The sequence below is a fragment of the Epinephelus lanceolatus genome, chromosome 8 (genome assembly GCF_041903045.1).
Source record: "Epinephelus lanceolatus isolate andai-2023 chromosome 8, ASM4190304v1, whole genome shotgun sequence".
Taxonomy (NCBI): Eukaryota; Metazoa; Chordata; class Actinopteri; order Perciformes; family Serranidae; genus Epinephelus; species Epinephelus lanceolatus.
In genome coordinates this window covers 30447820-30467043 of record NC_135741.1, presented here as the reverse complement: position 1 = coordinate 30467043, position 19224 = coordinate 30447820, and the positions used below count along the sequence as shown (strand labels likewise).

The following is a 19224-nucleotide window of genomic DNA, read 5'->3' as shown; positions in this document are numbered from 1 at the left end:
GCAAAGAAGTACTTACGTGGGCCATCCTTCGAATGTGGAGACAGTAAAAAGAGCCATCATGGCCATGAGGACGTTGTCAAAGTTGAAGTCGCTGTTGTACCAGATCCTCTCCCTCACCATGGGCAGCGCCGTGTCCCCATTGTTGTACAGAATGTAGGTGCCTCTGTGATTTAAAGATGAAATATAAACCACATGTACACACAAGCATATTCACAGAGACACTCACACAGGCCAAAGTCCAAACCTGGAAACCAATAGGAATCAAAAAACTCACTTGCATTCATCTGGGCTGGATTTTGCATCATCTGTGCAGCGATAAAATTTACCCTACATAAAAGAAAGCAACAGAGAAAGTCAGAGAGGTTTTTGTTTAAAACCACTACTTCTGTGCAAATATTTGTTGTTTTAGAGTAGAGGAGCCTGCTGTTTTGGTTATAACATCATTATCCTCAATCTCTCTTTTCCTTTTCCCATCTTTTCACTGTACCTTGAAGAGCTGCACGCCGATACAAGCGAACATGAACTGCAGCAGAGTGGTGACGATCATGATGTTGCCGATGGTCCTGATGGCCACAAACACACACTGGACCACATGCTGCAAAGGACACACAGTTACACACTATTAGTAGCAATACACAGCATTGCACCATAAGCAAAGGTACATGCATGCACACTTATACTAGACACACACATACAGATACACACTGCACCATGTTTTATTATTGTCATTCTGACCTTTAGTCCCTTGGCTCTGTTGATGGCCCTGAGGGGACGGAGGACTCTCAAAACACGGAGAATCTTCACCACTGAGATAGCAGAGGACCTGTGGAAAAAAATATACCACTTGATGCAGCTGAGTAATTTCCTTTCAGCAGTGTTTATTTGTTACGGCAAAAATACCACACAGTTGCTTCATGATATATATTTCAACATTGAGAAAATGAGTGAACGATACATACTGAATGCCAAAGGAGACCAGAGACACACCAACGACCAGCAGGTCTAAAAGGTTGAAGTAGTTTCTACAGAACGCCCCTTTATGAAGGAACGCTCCAAACGCTGTCATCTGGACAGAGGAGAGACAACAGTCAGGACTAAAGAAGACAGATCTGCCATCAAACACAAACACATACAAGGAGCAGCTTCAAATCATTCTGAGGTGGGATTTACATGACAGTTATTACTATTTCATTTAGAGTACAAAAAAAGTTTTGTTGAATTTTGCATGTTCTTCTTGTATATTCCCTTATATACATATTCATTTTGCATTTCAAACATAAGTGTTCATGACAACAATATGCAACATAATCTGATTTTTCTCAGTTGATGATCCTGCACTGACAGCCCATTTGTCAAATGAATGCTGGCAGTGTATGTTTCTGTAAACCATGGATCAATTACATTTGTACGTTTCATATGTATCATATCAACCTTTCTGAAGTGACATAGTTCAGATTACATGTATAAGAGCTGTGTTTCTAATCAGGAGAAGACGGTGGACAGCATGTGACCTAGACGAGACAGCTGTGAAGCAGCAGTGTGTTTTTTAATGACTTGTTGTGACCTTGCCAGCAGTGTTATTGCAGGCAACTAGGATTTTTTTGGAACCATTTCCAGCGTTGGTTGTTACGACAGCAGTGGGGTATTTTAGCCAAAACATGTTTCCCTAATCATAACCGAGTGTTTTTTTGTGCCCAAGGTAATCACATGCTAACCACAGCCTTGTGACAACATGAAGTTGAAAATTGTAAGGGAAAAAGAAAATTTCAACATATGAAACTTATATGAAACTTATACAAAATGTAAAATATCTATGATTTGCAGACACATACAATGCTAACACATGTTCTGGCAACTGGGTTGTGCATTGAAATTGAACTGTTGCATTAATGATGTTGTATAAGCCAGGATACACACTTAAAAGCACTTATAAAATACTGTGGTCAGAGATGCATACATGTGCAATACTGCACACACACCCACACACAAAACTAGACATATCATAAACAATGCAAAATGTTCAGAGAGGAGACATGGGGAACATTATTCAAAAGCCACTGCACTCATTTCCGGTGCAGCAGATTAAGCCAGGGACGGGGCCTTTAATCCTCTACTGATCAAATTTTAGGCTTAAGCCATAATACATGAGATTTACCTGGTGCAGGCATGCAGCGAGCAATGGGGTAAGGCAGAGGATTTAATTCTAGCAGCAAACATGATAAAATTGTTCCTGATTTTTGTGGATTTCTTCAAGCACATTATTTGGGAGTGCATTAGTCAAAAAAGACATGAAAAAAGGGGGCACATCGTGTGTACAGTATGCAATCAGGCAGTGGGATATAAAGCTTGATGTTAATTTAAGGTCATCTCTCCACAGTCCAGAATATTTTAAAACAAACATAATTCTAATTAAAAAATCAAAAATGTTTGTTTTTCAAAATATGTGAATCTATTCGTCAATGATGCTGACAAAGATTCAACGTTTCAAAAATGATAATGGTTGATGAAAGGTTTCACAATGCCACCAGTGCCAATCAAGCATATATTTTTCAATCGTCATCAAGTTTAAAAAAAAAAAAAAAAAAAAAAAAAAAAGATAGAAAAAACACAGTAGAGCTGTGAAATTTGAGAACAGCCAAACAAATAGTTGTACTCTGGAGAGCCACTGGTCTATAAAGTGGTCGAGGATGAAGAGGGGAAGTGGGCCGTGATGGAAAAGTGACTGACAGACATAAAAAATATCTGACGTAAACGCATGATTTCCACGTTAACGTACTGGCGCCATGACAACAAGGACAAGCAGGCGGCCATTTTGACCAAAAATTTCATACAAAAATGAGGGGAAGGAGGACGTGTGCAGCAAGCTTGGAAGTGGTGGGTTGTTGCTGAGGCAGAACAGTTTTTATAGTTTACCTTAATAAGGATCTCAAATGTAAACATACTAGTGAAGACATAGTCTGCATAGCCTAGGATCTGAGGAGGCAATCAGAGTGACATAAGCACGCAGGGTTACTGAAGCTCTACCCAGCACAGCACGACACAGCACAAAGGTCATTTACCTTCAACAGGATCTCAACAGTAAAGATTGCGGTGAAAGCATAGTCAAAATAACCAAGTATCTGCAAGAGGCAATGCACAAGTTCAAGTCATCAAGTCATTCCAGGATAACAGCACAATAAGATGCAGTTTATATGAATACAGAAAGAGTCTTACACAGATGAGACATAACTATTAGTATAATAAAGCTGCACGAGGTAAGAATCTAATGCAGTATTGTGCAACAGTAATAAATTGGTAAGCAGGAGAGCACAAAGTGTGTTGTGTCTTCAAAGAAAACAAATCAAACCTAAAACAACTACTGTTGGTCACACATGTTGATCAGTCCTGTCTCCTAGAAATTAAGTTCACGGATTTGAAACACCAAATGCGTTTTTAAAGGGCAAACATAATGCAGAGCGAACTGCATTTTCTATTAGCATTAAGATTCTTTTGTCAGTCCTGCATTCTGTTTGTCCACCATCCACCCTGACCACCTGCCTGCCAATCCAGAGAAGTACATAAATGTAGTGTTTCATCAACTCAAAGTAAAGTTCTCTCTGAACATAATCCAGGCAGCGATTATGTTGTCACTGCAACATAATTATGAAAACTTTTTAGTTAAATACAAACAAAATTTCTAGGAGACAGGATTAATTTGTTAATATACTTAGCTTGCCAGCAGGGGCGAAAATCCCATTTCATAGTTGGGGGGGGACAATAAACAGTAAAATTTTAGAGAATAATTCCAGGGGGGGACAAGGAAAAAAAGTTGTAGCCTGTCTTTTATACAGCATCTTTTACCACAATTTGACGCTTTAATCTTCTCTCTATCTGTCCAACAGGCAGAGTGAATGTCTATACTAACTAAACTAAAACTAAAACTAAACATTTCCTGCAATTAAACTGGTAAACTGGTTTATAAACAGTGTGCTGTGAGATCTGCCGCTGCGCACCTCACAACCGTGTGTAATGGCCGCTCCTCATCTGCATGTCTTTCATGTTTGTCTCACTGACAGGTGGAGAGCCTACAGACAGGTACCCATACGAGCCGCTCTGCCACAACCGTGCGTAATAGTCGCGTGTAATGACCGCTCCTTGTCAGTTAGACTGCACGTCATTCATGTTTGTCTCACTGACAGGTGGAGAGCCTACAGACAGGTACCCATTGCTCCGCCACTGACTGCTCTTGTCCTGTCCTCTCCCTCTTCTTTCTCTCCTGTCCTCTCTATCACTAAACTCTGAGCTTAATCATTAGCCTTTAGCTTAGCAGCACTCGTAATTGAGTAGGCTTTTGAACAATGCAGGAGAAATGTTGCAGACAGTTATATTATCAGCCTGGGCCTGGGGCTTGTTCTAACAGTAAATGGGATGTGTTGTAACTTGTGTAAGTTAAACTGTGTCTGTGTGAGTGAACATGTTACCCTGCGATGCGTGATGTGGGCAGCAGTTCCAGCCACACGCTGCTACTGCTGCCAAGCAGCCCCGCCCGTTGGAAAGAGCGTGGGATATACCACTACTAGGAATGGGAGGGGGGGACTAAATCTTTTAAGATTTAAATAGCACATATGTGCGCAATTATAATGAGCACCACTTACATTGTGCTTTTAATAAATACTACTGCATTGTTCAAAAATTATTAATTGTGTCTCAAATGATTCTAGGGGTGTACAGCTTTACTGAAGAGGGAGTCATGTCCCCCCCGTCCCCCCCGGGATTTCCGCCCCTGCTTGCCAGCATAAAAACACTGCCCATGTACTTTTTCTATGTAGCTAGGGTGGTAAGATTTCATGTTATTTGAGTGTCATTTACCAAATCGTGTTTTCCATAGGCCTTTTTCACAGCAGACATTTTGACTGTTAAGACACAGACAGGTGTTCCTGATGACACTAGCGATGGCTCTGACCCAGTGAGCCACAACAGTGTGACTGTATAACAGACTTTACCATACCAGAACCCTGACACTGGCGCAGCTTAATGGAATTCAGCCATCACTGATTTTATTATTTACACCTGTGCTTTTCCTTCTGTGACGTCAAGATGTCTGCTGCGATAAAGGCCGACTGTCAGTTACAGTGAGACAAATAAAGCCTCCAAATGTCATGTGTAAAAATGTGGGATAGCCTTTTAGGACAGTTAAAGACTGCAGTCCCAGCGGTTGTCAACGTACGATATTGCGAGCAGAGAAGTTGCGTATTGGGTCCTCAGCAGCCAGAGAGACGGAGCTGAGCATGATGAAGACGAGGATGAGGTTGGTGAAGATCTGATGGTTGATCAGCTTATGGCAGAATACGCGAAATCTGTCGAAGAAAGACCAACAAAGATGGATAAATAGAGACAGGATGAGGCACAGAGGCAGATATGGCATCTTTAATTTGAGCTTTTTGCTTCATCTATTACTGATGTCAGAGTTGTTTCTTTTATTTCTGTTGAACAGGTAGACTGGTTCCTGTGCCAGCGTGTCTGAGACTCACGGGTTAGTGCTGCTGAAAATGAAGAAGGCGCTGCCCATTGGGATGGGTGGAGTCTTCTCTTTGATGGTGAGGTCAGACAGCCTCTGAGGGCGAGGCCCTGGCAGGACTTCTGGGAGAACGCCATTATCGTCGTCATCGTCACACACTAGCAAAACAGAATTCGTATTTGTAGTTTGTTTCATTACTGATGCTTTCAATTCAGTGTATCTATTTTTTTACATAAAGTCTACAGAGTAGTTTACACTCAGCTGTTTTAAAGGCCTACTATGCAGGAACTGTCAGTTACTGTTTGTAAACAGTATCGCCAGCAAAAGTGGAATAAGATTCACTTTCCTTTTGGAATGAGCTTTGCGTCCTTAGTGTTTTGCCATGCTAAATTTGTGGAGGATTTTTTGGCACTGTCTGCAATTTTCATAGCTTCCTCTCAGATCTGCTTACGGTCTGGTACCTAGTCGCTTTATAATAAAGTCCTGATCTCACCTGCATGCTGTGACCTATCAGCTATCACCAAAGCCACTGACTGCTGTGTAGTGTTACTAATATCAAAATGTGACTTCATTTCTTTTCCTTGAGCTGATATTTGTGCTACAGTGCAAACTCAACTTAACAGTAGCTGGTGAAATAACACTAAGACCTCTGCCTATGATGTTTTTTCTCATTGTTCAAACTTCTAGTCAGTCACAACACCATGAAATTACATGAATTCATGGACTGATTGTAGACCCCAGTTTGGATCCTCCTCACTCAAGACATGTCACTTTTACCTGGAGAGTCAATGGCAGGGTACGACTCCTTGTCTTCCTCCAGCAAGACCTCTGCTGGAACCTGCTTCACAGTGATGTGTAAAAATGTACAGTAAGAGATGAAAACTATATAAAATGCACTTTGAGACAGAAGGTCTGTTTATAACAAACTTTGCCAGATTTATGAATACATCTAGAGCTAGTCTCTGTCTTTTACCTTGGTCTCTCCGTCCTTGATGTCTATTGTTTCAACTCTCTTATCTGCGCTTGCATCCCTGTTAGAGACAGATAAAGCGCTTGTAACAAATGTGACAAATGTCTACAAAAACGGTCAAACAGAAATTGTGAACGGAAATTCAAATGTGAAATGTTAAGCTGTACTTGGCACTATTCTTCCTCTTCTTGGCCTCCTCTTCCTCCTTCTGTGCTGTGTTGAGGCTTTCTGCGTCTGCCAGGTTGTCAACAGCGATGGCCAAGAAAACGTTCAGCAGAATGTCTGGTCATGCGACTTAAGGAGGAAACACTGACCAACATGAAAGACGCACCCTGGCTTTAAGGATATGGAACAATATGAACTGGCTCGGTATTATAACAGAACTTTTTCACACAACCAAGTGAGAAAATGTGGATTTCTTTCAGTGTGTGTTTGTTATGTGTCGTGTGCATGTGTGTGGGTTTTTGGCCAGGAGGATACAGTTTCCACAGATGAAGAGGATGATGAAGTAAATGCAGACCACCATTCCCGAGGAGGCCGGACCGCCGTACGCCATGATACCATCATACATCACAGTATTCCAGTCTTCTCCTGTCAAGATCTGCCAAACATAATATACAGTGGAAGCCATATAATCTATTCTATGACTGATTTCTAGAAAACATCTGCCATGATCCAACAATTTATGTTAGATAGAGTAGGACTAAGACTAAGGATTACAACTAAAACAACATACTCACCTGGAACACAGTGAGTAGGGCCTGGGGGAAGTTATCAAATGTGCTCCTTTTGGTCACAGTCTCGTCAAAGTTGAACTTGCCCCCAAAAAGCTGCATGCCAAGCAGGGAGAAAATTATGATGAAGAGGAAGAGCAGCAGCAACAGGGAGGCGATGGACTTCATGGAGTTGAGTAGAGAGGCCACCAGGTTACTGAGAGATGCCCAATGTCTGGAGAAGAAGAAATATGAAACAAGTTAACAGAGGGACAGACAAAGACTGCCAAACACATACACTGAAGACACACCTGTGAGAACAATGAGGGGAAATACAATAATATTGGTTAGACAAGGCATGAAGACCATACTCCCTTGCATCAAGCAAAATGTCCCACAATATACTCACTAAGGACATCTGATACCGTATGTGCTGTATTTCACTGTATTTAATGTGACAACAGCAGATCAGAACAGCATTCAAACACTGCCAGGCATAGGTTGTCATTATAAGAAGCTGACCCTGTCTCCTCTAAAGCTACAGCACAGTCTGGCAGCAAACTTAATGTCCTATCAATAAGCTTGGATGTATGTGTTGAATCTTCTTAGTGGAATATCCTAATTAATAGCAAAGGTTGACAGCAACCTTTACAACCTTTAGACACGTTTTGCCACCAGTTTGGTTACTGCACAAGTCTGAATAGAACTGAAAATTGAAAATACCCTCAAAAATACACATACACATCGCCCTGTTTTAATTAAAAGACTGAGAGAAAGAATGTGGCCTGAAACTTTTCTGTTCTTTCTGTTGCTCACCGTGTAACTTTGAAGATCCTAAGGAGTCGTACGCAACGGAAAACAGAGATGCCCAGTGGAGACATGATGGCCAGCTCCACCAGGATGGTCTCCACGATTCCTCCACACACTACAAAACAGTCGAAGCGGTTAAACAGGGACACAAAGTACGCCTGCAGCCCCAAACTGTACATCTTCACTAGCATCTCCAAGGTGAACATCGCCAGGAGAACTTTGTTGGCTGCGTCTGGAGAGGAGCAGAGAGGAGAAGTCTTAATTCATCAATTGTCCCATAGTTGAACAAAGTCAAGAAAGCTGAAAACCAAACAGAACAGAAAAAGATACCCTGTACTTCCGTCAGCCAGTTTGGTTGGTTGTAGTGCTCAGAGGCGATGGTGAGAGTGTTGAGGAACACCAAGATGATGACCAGCCAATAAAACGTCACAGACTTCACGGCTGCACGACACTTCCTGCGGCAGAAACGGTTCCACCGTCGCCACTGACGACTGATAGACAAATACTTCTTTAGGATCTTTTGTCTTTGGACTTCAACTACATATATTTGATTATAACATTTTCTCACATATACAGATATACATGCGGTGAAATAACATGAAAGAACAATACCACTATGTAAAACTGGACAAATACCAATTACAAAGAGGACTGGGTAGATTTTATGTGCGTCAACAAGGAACCAAACACAATGATGAAACTGTAGCGAGATCAGGATAAAGACTGATTGATCAGACATAAAACATGACAGACACTGGATCAATCGAAAAAACTTTTATGAAAACACTGGGGATCTGAGCAATTCAAATACAAGGTAAGAATGAGCCATGCAAGATGAGTTGAATCAAATAAATGAATGAGGAAGGCATCTGCCATGCAGTGTCACACAGTACCAAGGTACTAACCTGCACTTTGACTTAGTAATTTTTTGACTGGGGAGAATAAAAGATGAGGCAACTTTAAATAAAGAGTAACAACATGTGCAATTGTGCACCCTGTGTTTGAGTCACATTTTGTAACACGTACAGTACAACAGCCCCACTGGGTGCATCGACTGTCCTTTATGAATCTGGTTTTATTGGCTCATCATGATAACAATATGTCGCACTCACCACAGCGGCCCACAGCAGCGGGATTTGTCCTCCTCTCCATTGTGATTCTCTGTGTTCGCTGACTCTGTCTCACTGGGCATGCTCGCTGTGATACCACACATACACACACACACACACACACACACACAAGAGTGAAATAACATGAGATGATAAAGTGCCAAGTTAACACAGAGGTGTAGGATGTACTGTAAAAACTGTGTCCTGAAGGAAACAGGTTTCACCTACAAAAATCTCATTATAAAAGATTTTTCTGTTGACACGCAGGCATTTTTGGTTTGGCTTGGTTTCATACTGAAAAGAACAATCCTCTAATCTACTACACAGAGAATCACACATCAGACTGCAGTTTGAGCTTCACTAAACAGTTACTGATATTTTTAGATCCTCGCTGATTGTAAGCACTGGATCTCTAATTTTGCCTTTTCTGCTTGTAGATTTGTCAGCTGCAATTTTATCTTTCTTTCATATTTTTTCAGAGTGTACAGGTCGAACCAAACCACCAAAATGCTAGGCGAATCCTTCTCAAACTTTGACATTAATGAAAAGGAAATTCAGCCAGGTTTTCCTTAGAACAGAATATTTTTTGTTCTCAAAGAAAGAGGCTGAAAAATGAACAAATGAGGTATCTTAAGGTTTCTGCATAGATCAAGTCACGGTGAGTACATGCTGCCAGACCTGAGTCAAATTGGACTTTGTAAATTAGTCATTTTATAAACCATTTACCAATTGGAAACATCAGAACACAAATGTTGTTATTCAGATAAAAGAGTTTACTTGTTGAATGTTGAATCGTTTCAGTACTGACTGCTTTGTTCAGTTGAAATGTTTGATCAGACTATTTGGTCCAGGTCTGTATGCTGCAACAGGTATTAGTTACATAGTCACGGGGTTACAGCATACAGTATATTGGAAATCATATATACTGTACATGCAGAAAATATTTTCTTTATAAATGACAAATGAAAAGAAAATGATGATGACTGGATGAGGGATCTGAACACAAATAGTTTGACAATATTGTTCTTCCTCTCATTTCTGATCCAAAATATAGTTAACACACTCGTGAAATCAACTGAAAACATTATTGTGTATTTCTATATATTACAAGGGGTGTCATAATGTAATATTTAAACTGATACTAAAATAAAAATGTTGCAGGCAAGAGGTTTCAGAAATAAGGAATTGGCTGTTAACACACTTAAACACTTAACAGGTATTACTGTACATGTGTTTGTGTCATTAACATGCTAAATGTTAAATCATCGTGTGTGTGTGTGTGTGTGTGTGTGTGTGTTATGTGTAACACTAGTGTTCCTTAAAGTGAAAGCCACATTTCCCATAAACTGCAGTCGGCACACATCCCTCTCCACTGTGACATAGAGGCTGGAGGATAATTTTCCTCCATCAGCCCATCATCTGTTCTAATGTACAAAGTGTTGTTTCAGAGCTTTGTTGGCTGGAGGGGGACAATGTGTTGCAAAGTTTAAAGGAGTTCATTGATAATGAATGATAAGGTGTATGTGCTGGATGAAATGGATTTGCTTGCGATGACAATGGTAAGGATTAAACACTGATCAATGAAACAAAGGGCATGCAAACACGAAAGCACGAACAAAAGCATAAGCAAAGCACATGCAAGCAGAGGCGCCCTCCAGGACAAAGATGACCTGTCCTTATGAACATGCGCAGATAAACACACACTCCTGCATTTACCCTGTGTCTCTGTTGACTGAGTGAACCAGCCAAACTTTCCTTTCTTCTTCTCAGTGAGGTCAGCCAGCGTGACCCCTTGGTGTTACCAACATGCAGTTCACACAGCCAGACAGCAGAGGAAGCAGTGGGTCAGTACACAGCAGAACAAGAGAGAGAGGAATGTACTGTGGCAAAAGACAGCTGCAATACAAACTACAGTACAGACACAGCTACCATGTCCAGAGAAGCTACAAAACAAGTGTACAGGACATACAGTAATACAGTAATATCCTCTTGCGGACTACTTTGTTGTACACTGTAAATTATTCACTTCTATGAAGGAGACTGGCACATAACAGAAAAGACAAAGGTTAAGGAGGCCTTGAGACAGAAGAGTAACGGGATCAATTTTTTCCTGTTCACAATAATTTGTAGCCTATGTGCTGCACAAGTGCTGACATGAGAATATAAAGTTGCAACACAGTTTCCTGACACATGAGGTAGTTGCTCATTCAAGTAACTTAGTAGGGCTACATAATTTAAAAAATTACTTTTTTTTTTTACTGTATATCGTTCACTCCTACAGTATCTGATAGTAGTGTGTGGTAGAAAATAGTTGTTTCATTACAGTATTGTATATCAGTCAGGCCCATATATATTAGCTTAATGCAGAAATGCCAGTATTGGCATTTATGTCAGCCAATAAAAAAAAAAAACATACCAAATTCTCAACAATATCGGCCTCAAACATCCAGTATTGGTATCAGCTTCTGGACACAGTAACTATTATTGCAATATAAGACTGGAAAGGATTTGTAATTAACAAGACTTCTGAGAGAAGAAAGAAGAGGAGGCAGACAAGAGAACAACTGTTGGGAACAAGAGAAGAGGATATGAAGAAACAAAAGGAAGTAAGGGAGAAAGAGGGAAAAACTAATGTTAGCAGCAATCTACAGACAGTTATTTTACAAGGCACACAGTCACTGCAGGGATCAAGGAGAGAAAGTTAGTGTGTTGTCTCGGGTGTCTAGTCTACAACAACAGCAGCAGAGGTAAAAGTAGGGAGATCAGTGGAGGATATAAAAGACTTAATGACAGGTGCATGTGCCCTGGCTGCACTGTGAATGGTTTTAAGGCACTGCATGTCAAAACCTGCCACCTGCATTACTCATGATGCAACTCTACTACTCTAATTGGGTTGAAGAGTCAGGTGTGTTCTGCTACTAGCTGCTAATGTAGCATCACGCCGCTAGCCTCAAGCAGAGATGAGGAGTGGGCTGCAGAGATCTGGTAAGATCACCTCTCTTTAAGTCCACACCTTTAGATTTTTGTCATTTTCAAATTTACACTCTTCAGACACAACCAAAGCTGAGTCAAGTGACATCACAGGACATTTACAGTATCAGACTTCACACAGCTCGCTCTGGAGCCACAGAAGGCTTCATTCAACTTTTTTCACATAATGCAGAAATACTCTCAAAGACCTGAAACAGCCAGTCTATCACTGGGATACCAAACTGAAAGATGCATATAGATCACAGGACACAGAACTCACAGATGAGCCCCACAGTGACAGTGATAAATGTGTCATTTCAGCAGCTGCAAACCTCGTCACAGACTGAAAGACAGAGACAGAGAGCATACCATGATTGGAAAAGCTCTTCTTAGCATCACGACTGCAGCAGGCAAGTATTTCATATATATAAGTATATACTGTATGTAAGTAATTAATAATTTTGTGCATTTGTGATGTCCTTGTGATGCCTTCAAACACTATTGTTTACTTCACTATACAGTACCTTTCTATTGATTGATGTTCAGACAATCATAATACAAAATGATATGAAGTGCTTTTATTCCCCAGATAATGATACACACATCAACGTGTTAAATGTAATGAAAAAAATTCAACTGAATTAATTTTTAATGAAGTAATTTTTATCCATAATCTAATCAATGTGTATGTCTGTCATCACAGTGCTGAGTACGGTCTTCTCACATGTTGACCATCAGTATCATTTTGTTTACGACCGAAAGAACATGACTGAAGCACTGAATTACTGCAAAGAAAAATACACAGACCTGGCCACTATTGACAGCATGGAGGACGTGAAGATCCTGAACAACATGGGCGATTTAAGCAAAATGATCGCCTCAGATGGCAGCTCTGTAAATTCTCCACTTTTCTCCATCATTTTGTCAATCTATCACATCAGAGCCAGTTTGACAAATATGTAACGTAATGATCAGTGACAGGAAAATTGAAAGAATGAACTGAATTATTTGAACTTCAGTGCTGCCTTCTTATGCACTCGCACCAGAGGGGCAGTCCACCAAACATCAGCCTCTCATGAATAACAGATTGCCAGTGCAAAGTGGATGAAACTGATTAAGAATGATTAGTTCCAGGGCAACTAACAGTAATTAATAGTAACTTTGGCCACTGTTTACAGTCTGATGTTGATAAATGGTTTAATGTATTATGCTGTAATGTATAGTCTTTTCAGTTAGTGAGTTTAGCTAAAGAAACACAACTTAAAATTCTAAAGACACAATTTCTCCCTTTTAGCCAGCCTGGATAGGCATGTACGATGACGTGAACAGCTGGAGATGGTCGCAGACAGATAGAAGTTTCTTCAAAGACCAGGAGACTGAGTTCAGGAAATGGTGGACTGAAGAACCGAACAATCTACACAGCGGAGAACACTGCGCACAGATGTTTGATAATGGATACTGGAATGATGAACACTGTAATGAAACATTTCCATCGGTCTGCTTTAATGGCGGAGGTGAGAATTTTAACTACTGATCCATTGTTATGCGCTTTGAATGTTAAGTTCCTGTTGTAGTTTTAATGTTTCTCTCTTTCATTCATCAAAGTGTATGCTCTTTTTCTCTGCTGCTCTTTGCCAATGTGGTGTTTTGTATTATTTTGCCCTGACTGGTTAGTATTCAAATGACGTTCCAGTTCTTATTCTTGCCTACTAAGCTCTGATTAGTTGGTTGATTTCTGACTGACAACTGCTTGTAACAGCCATAAATGGTGACAAGCTACACACCTGAATCACTGAACAAATCTGAGATATGGGTGGTGATTCAGAGGTCTGGGTGATCTTACCTTCATGTTGAGAATTACTATGAGGCACATAGTGGAAACAAATGTGCAATGAACTAAGATATGTGTGTACATTTGTTCATTGTGTATTCTAAGGACATTTTTAGACGTGGTAAGGCTGCAACAGAATACTTTTAATAACATTTATTATGATATCAGTCATTATGTGTACAAATGCATTAGTTTATAGACATGGTTCTTTATATCTCAATGCATTTACCATGGCATGTATACTGCCACAGATGTGGATTGGATGGCAAACTACTATACATGTATGATACTTTCACAACATTTCACTATGCTTTATTTTCAGGTACATTTATCCTCATTAACAACTCCATGACATGGGCTGCAGCTCAGAGCTACTGCAGAGCGCGTAACACAGACCTGGCCAGTGTGAGAAATGAGGCAGACAACCAGAAGATAAAGGAGCTGATATCCCCAGGACAAACAGTCTGGATCGGCCTTTTCACAGACTCCTGGAAGTGGTTAGATGGAAGTGACAACTCGTTTACGTACTGGAAACAAGGGGAACCTAATAACAGGATCAAGAAAGAGACCTGTGTGGCAGCAGACTTGGGCCAATCCAGCAAATGGGAGGACCGGCCTTGCAGTGAGACCGCAGCTTTTATTTGCTACAGTCGTGGTGAGTGAATATTACGATGATGATTCCATCATTAGACATAGATTTAGGTTTACTTTCTTTGCAGATGCATTAGGGAAAAACATGCAGTAGATATCAACTGCTTAGGTTATAAAGGCCATAAAACAGTTGTCATAAAAGATGGAGCTGATTTCTCTTTTATCATTTAAAGTGCTGAAATTTGAAAGAATGCCAATTATTATACAAGTAGAAATGTGGTAACTAATAATGTCTATTTGTTTGTTTGTTTTGTTGTCGTTTCTCAAAGTTGTGCCTGTTAAGAAAGTGATGAAAGTGAAGCTGGTGACAAAGGACTCTTCTCTGGATCTGAATGACCCTGTTGTGATGGAGGACCTCTTAAAGCAGGTTATTCACACATGACCTTTGTAATTTTATATGAAATTAGGTCCTACTATTTATATTAATTAGCTAACAACTAAATACAGCATGCCATGCAAAATGCAACGCAAAGTGTTAATATTTACATGTCATTATTGTTTTGAGTAGACTTGTATCAAACAACTGCCAAGGATAAAGGAGCTATAGTCATACTGGGAAGAAAAAAAATGAATTAAATGAAAATATGTACATAAACAAGTAATTAGAAGTATGAAGTAAGGTGCTCCAAACACAGAGCTTCAAGGACAATGTGAAAAGGATGTAGGATTTGATCAGTTGAATAAGAAATTTTCTCTGTGTGACACTGTGTAAAGTAAATCTTTCTGTATCTCAGCTCAAACAGAGGCTGAAGGCCAAAGGAGTGACTGAAGGCGTCAAACTGAGCTGGAGGAAGCAGTCGGACGGAAAGGTCTTTCACAAGGAGGAGAAAAAGATGAAGAGAAAACCTATTGCAAAAAAAGATGAGTTTTAATGTCTGCTTTCATGGAAGATGTGTTTCCTTTGTCCTTTAAAAGAGGCATGTTTTGTCAAACAGCTGTTGTTTGCCTCTAATTTGCAAGCCTTCTTTGAGATATACAATTAATAATCATATGTATTATTTAATGTAGTTTTATGCTTAAAATGAAACAACTTATGGGGTTGCTCACCTCGTAGAGCGTGCACCCCATGAGCTAGTCCTTAGCAGCGACCCCTTTGCTGTCATGTCATGCTCTCTTTCTGTCCCCCTTTGTTGTTTATCTTCAGCTGTGCAATCTAATAAACGCAAAAAAGCCCAATAATGATCTAATCTTTTTTTTAAAAGCAACTCATGAAAGTTTGTCACCCTGGTCCAATTCAGAGGCAGGACTGTAGCACTAGTGTCTGCCACAGCATCTTTTCCATAGTACTGTTACTGACACACAAGAAAGAGAACATAAAAGCATGAACGTTAGCAAGCTGCAGGTATAACAAGGAATGTCTTTGTTGCAACTGTGATGGACGATGAATAATAACCGCCCGCTGAGGCTGCCAGCAGCAAAACTGTAGGCCAAAGCATCTAAATGCATTGTGATGCTGATTTGCATCTAGTGATGTGGATCATGATAGACTGTTCTTTGTCAACACTGGACATACACAATTAAACATAACACTCAATGTTGGGTGCGAAGGGGTGGACAAGGATAGATACAGATTTAAATGAATGAACTGTTTGCATTAAAGCTACCTGCTGCTGATTATTTTTTTTTAAATCTTGTTTTGTTTTGCTATTTTTGAATTTATTCACTGAGGTTTATTTAAATGCCTATTTTTATGCAAAATAAGAATAACCAAATTACTTGTGTATTATAGCTGACCCCTAAAAAGTGTCAACATCTATATGCTTATGCTGTCACCTAATTAGAAATGCAAACTTTCTGAAACTTCCTGCAAGCCCTTACAGTATTTGCTAATTTTTATGTAACTCTAGCATCTTTAAAATGACTCTAATGTAAAACAAATGAAGCAATCTCTGAAAATTGCTTTGCCTTCAGCCCATTAATAAACATACTGACACATCATTGACATCCCACGTTCAGTGGGTATTTGAAAAATTTTAAAGAACAAAGGAAAAATATTTAAATTGTACATTTGATAACACAAAATATGCTGCCACTCCAAACTGCTGCTTGTGCTACCGTGCCATCTTTTGGTATAGACAAATGACTTTCAAAGAGACAATCACAGGCTTAATTTGACGATGCATAGTAGATTAGACGAGACTAAAACTAGCACTTAAAACAAAACCTATTATTGCTGTAGCATAAAAAGAGTCTGTAGCCTATAGCAGCAGATGCTTTCATCATGTAGAATTATAGGATGAGAGACTGTGGACCTCTACATAGTGCACACAGCAAGGAAGCACACACCTGGTGCCTTCATCTCATCAAACATAAAGCTCATACCACTCCAAACCTTGATACATTTCCTGACACCACATGCTCCACATCTCCTACATGATGCAAGTATCATTAAGGTCTTCTACAACAAAAAGAAGACATAAGGTAGAGGAATCACATAGCAAAGGAGCTTTAAAGTTATAATACTTAAGGTTTTTATCTAATCAAAACTCGTACTTTTACAGATTCAGGAATACCTACTATAAAGGTAGATATTTTAGGATTGCTTTATAGGAAAAAAACTAATATAAGCAGATAACGTGTAGAGATTAAGGGTGTACAATAAAACCAGTACTTGAAGACATTTTGTAGTGTTTCTTTTTCTGTTAAATATATCAGGACTAGAATTTTTAAAGAAAGTCTTATGACACTATGCAACCACCCACAGCTTAATAAATCAAAGTCATTCTTAATTTTTACTGCCAGCACAAACAGTCTGAGGCAGCCACACCTCCCATTTACTGTACCAGTCAAATGACTAGTCAGAAATGTAAGTGTGAATGGATTCTAGTTATTCGAATTCTGGTTTTCTCACCGGAAAACCACACAGGGTGCAAACATCCTGCTAAGCCTCCTCCAGATCAGAATGAGCCATATTTTCTCTCTCTCATACATACACACACACACAACCAAACATCCACAGTTACCCCTGTGTTGTCATGGTGACAGCACACACAAGGCCACACCACAGAGAAGACCGAAAATCAGAGAACTGCTGTCACCCACTTTCTTAGTGCTTCCTCAGAAGTTGCTTCCAAGGTTGATAAAGTCACAGTTTTCACTCGCTTACTTCACAGCACTGCTGTGGCACCCGAAGGAGAGGTTTTTTGTTTGTTTTTTTAGAATCCTGTAACACTAATGCAGGAGATGTACCTGATGTGATTACAACTGACAAATAAAACTCATTAATGGAGGCAGTATTTTTCCCTAAGTAGCACACATGGTCGCTGGTTCCACAGGAAGGTGATCACAACCAACCTAACCTGCAGAGAGTTTATGTCTGCACTGATCAGTGGATAATCATGAGTATCCACATGTTTAATACATTATCATTATATACATTATTTGTCTGTTTATCATTTAATACTATCAAACAGTGAGATGATGCAGAACATTGTGGTTCATGTAAATGTGATGTAAGCAAACAGAAGACACATAAGGAAGAATATATTTCTAACCACAACCAAATTAATGGCAGCAATATCAAATATAAAGGCATTGTAAAATAGCATTGAGATAATGTCTTAAGAGGACTACTATAACAAAATCCCACTACATGCTGCTAATTCTGTCAGAAAAAGAGAGGTAATTATTCAAGTGGTGAATGTCTCATTTTGGTACAATATGTGTAACTGTTTTCTGGGATGATTTCCTCTTATAGAAATGGTGTTTTATATCACACTGCACAAGATGACACCCCAAGAAAGATATATTTTATTGGGTATGTCTTTGTGAAGTGACATTTGCATGTGGTCTGTAATCAGCGACATCCGATACTGTTCCTTTGTACTGAATATGAGATCTGGTCACTCTTTACGTGCTTGGAAGTAGAGCCCGACCGATTTATCAGTTGACCAATTTTAGCGCCCGGTCACATGACACATATATATCGTATCAGCGTATATGTTGTCTGATATGCAATGATATAGAAACTTTTTATTCAAAGGATTTAATGCAGAATAAGATGCCTAGGTAGTTCAGAAATGGTGTCAACACATAGTTTGTCCAGCAGGGGGCGTCCTGACTTTCAATACTGTGACAAGAAGTGTGGAGTGAAAGACAAGAATCAGCTCTTGGTAACGTCAACCCTGTAATGTGTCATTCAGCAGAAGACAAGAACTAGCAAAATACAACTGGAGGTAAATAAACAGCCAGCTCACTAATGGTTCAAAGTAGAAACCAGCTGAGAATTACCAACATAAGCAAGCATGTTCTGACATATTACAAACACAGAAAACTTAAGAAACTACTCAGTCCAGCATATGTATACAAGCACTATGTACATATATAATCTAAGAATATGGGCTGAAATATCGATGTTGGAATTTTTACTCTCTAACACTGGTATCAGCATCAGCCCCAAAAATTCAGTATCAGACGGGCTCTGCTTTAAAGACTCCGTCAACATCTGATTGTGGGAAAAAGCCATGTATTATTAGCTGAGCCAGGGCAGCGTGTCCCAGATACATAAAACATTTCCTTTATGATACATTAAAGGCATCAGTGAGCTTGAGCTCAGAGTGGAATAACAACAGATAGATGAGTAATGGTTTGCCCTCTTCACCTGCCTCCTTTCACCATGAATGAGACAAAGAGATGTGCAACATTATTTATAGGCAGAGGAAGTTAAGGCTTGG

The 19224-nt window shown here is 39.7% G+C and overlaps 1 protein-coding gene across 9 annotated transcripts in view; it reads right to left on the bottom strand.

The window, feature by feature from the left end:
• cacna1db (calcium channel, voltage-dependent, L type, alpha 1D subunit, b) overlaps window positions 1-19224 on the bottom strand; it is a 128478-nt gene that overhangs the window by 39111 nt on the left and 70143 nt on the right. For 4 of the 9 annotated variants that reach the window (XM_033628769.2, XM_078170175.1, XM_078170174.1 and 1 more), the window contains exons 10-27: window positions 10816-10890; window positions 9103-9187; window positions 8896-8922; window positions 8321-8481; window positions 7997-8222; window positions 7208-7415; window positions 6948-7068; window positions 6635-6749; window positions 6471-6528; window positions 6275-6338; window positions 5511-5655; window positions 5207-5336; window positions 2914-2973; window positions 960-1066; window positions 736-823; window positions 488-595; window positions 275-327; window positions 17-163 (exon numbers count right to left, since the gene is read on the bottom strand). In XM_033628769.2, coding sequence (XP_033484660.1) covers window positions 17-163; window positions 275-327; window positions 488-595; window positions 736-823; window positions 960-1066; window positions 2914-2973; window positions 5207-5336; window positions 5511-5655; window positions 6275-6338; window positions 6471-6528; window positions 6635-6749; window positions 6948-7068; window positions 7208-7415; window positions 7997-8222; window positions 8321-8481; window positions 8896-8922; window positions 9103-9187; window positions 10816-10890 — 1978 coding nt within the window. Of the gene's footprint in view, window positions 1-16; window positions 164-274; window positions 328-487; window positions 596-735; window positions 824-959; window positions 1067-2913; window positions 2974-3059; window positions 3120-5206; window positions 5337-5510; window positions 5656-6274; window positions 6339-6470; window positions 6529-6634; window positions 6750-6947; window positions 7069-7207; window positions 7416-7996; window positions 8223-8320; window positions 8482-8895; window positions 8923-9102; window positions 9188-10815; window positions 10891-19224 lie in introns of all 9 variants that reach the window. The other 5 variants (XM_078170169.1, XM_078170171.1, XM_078170170.1 and 2 more) reach the window with 5 other exon arrangements.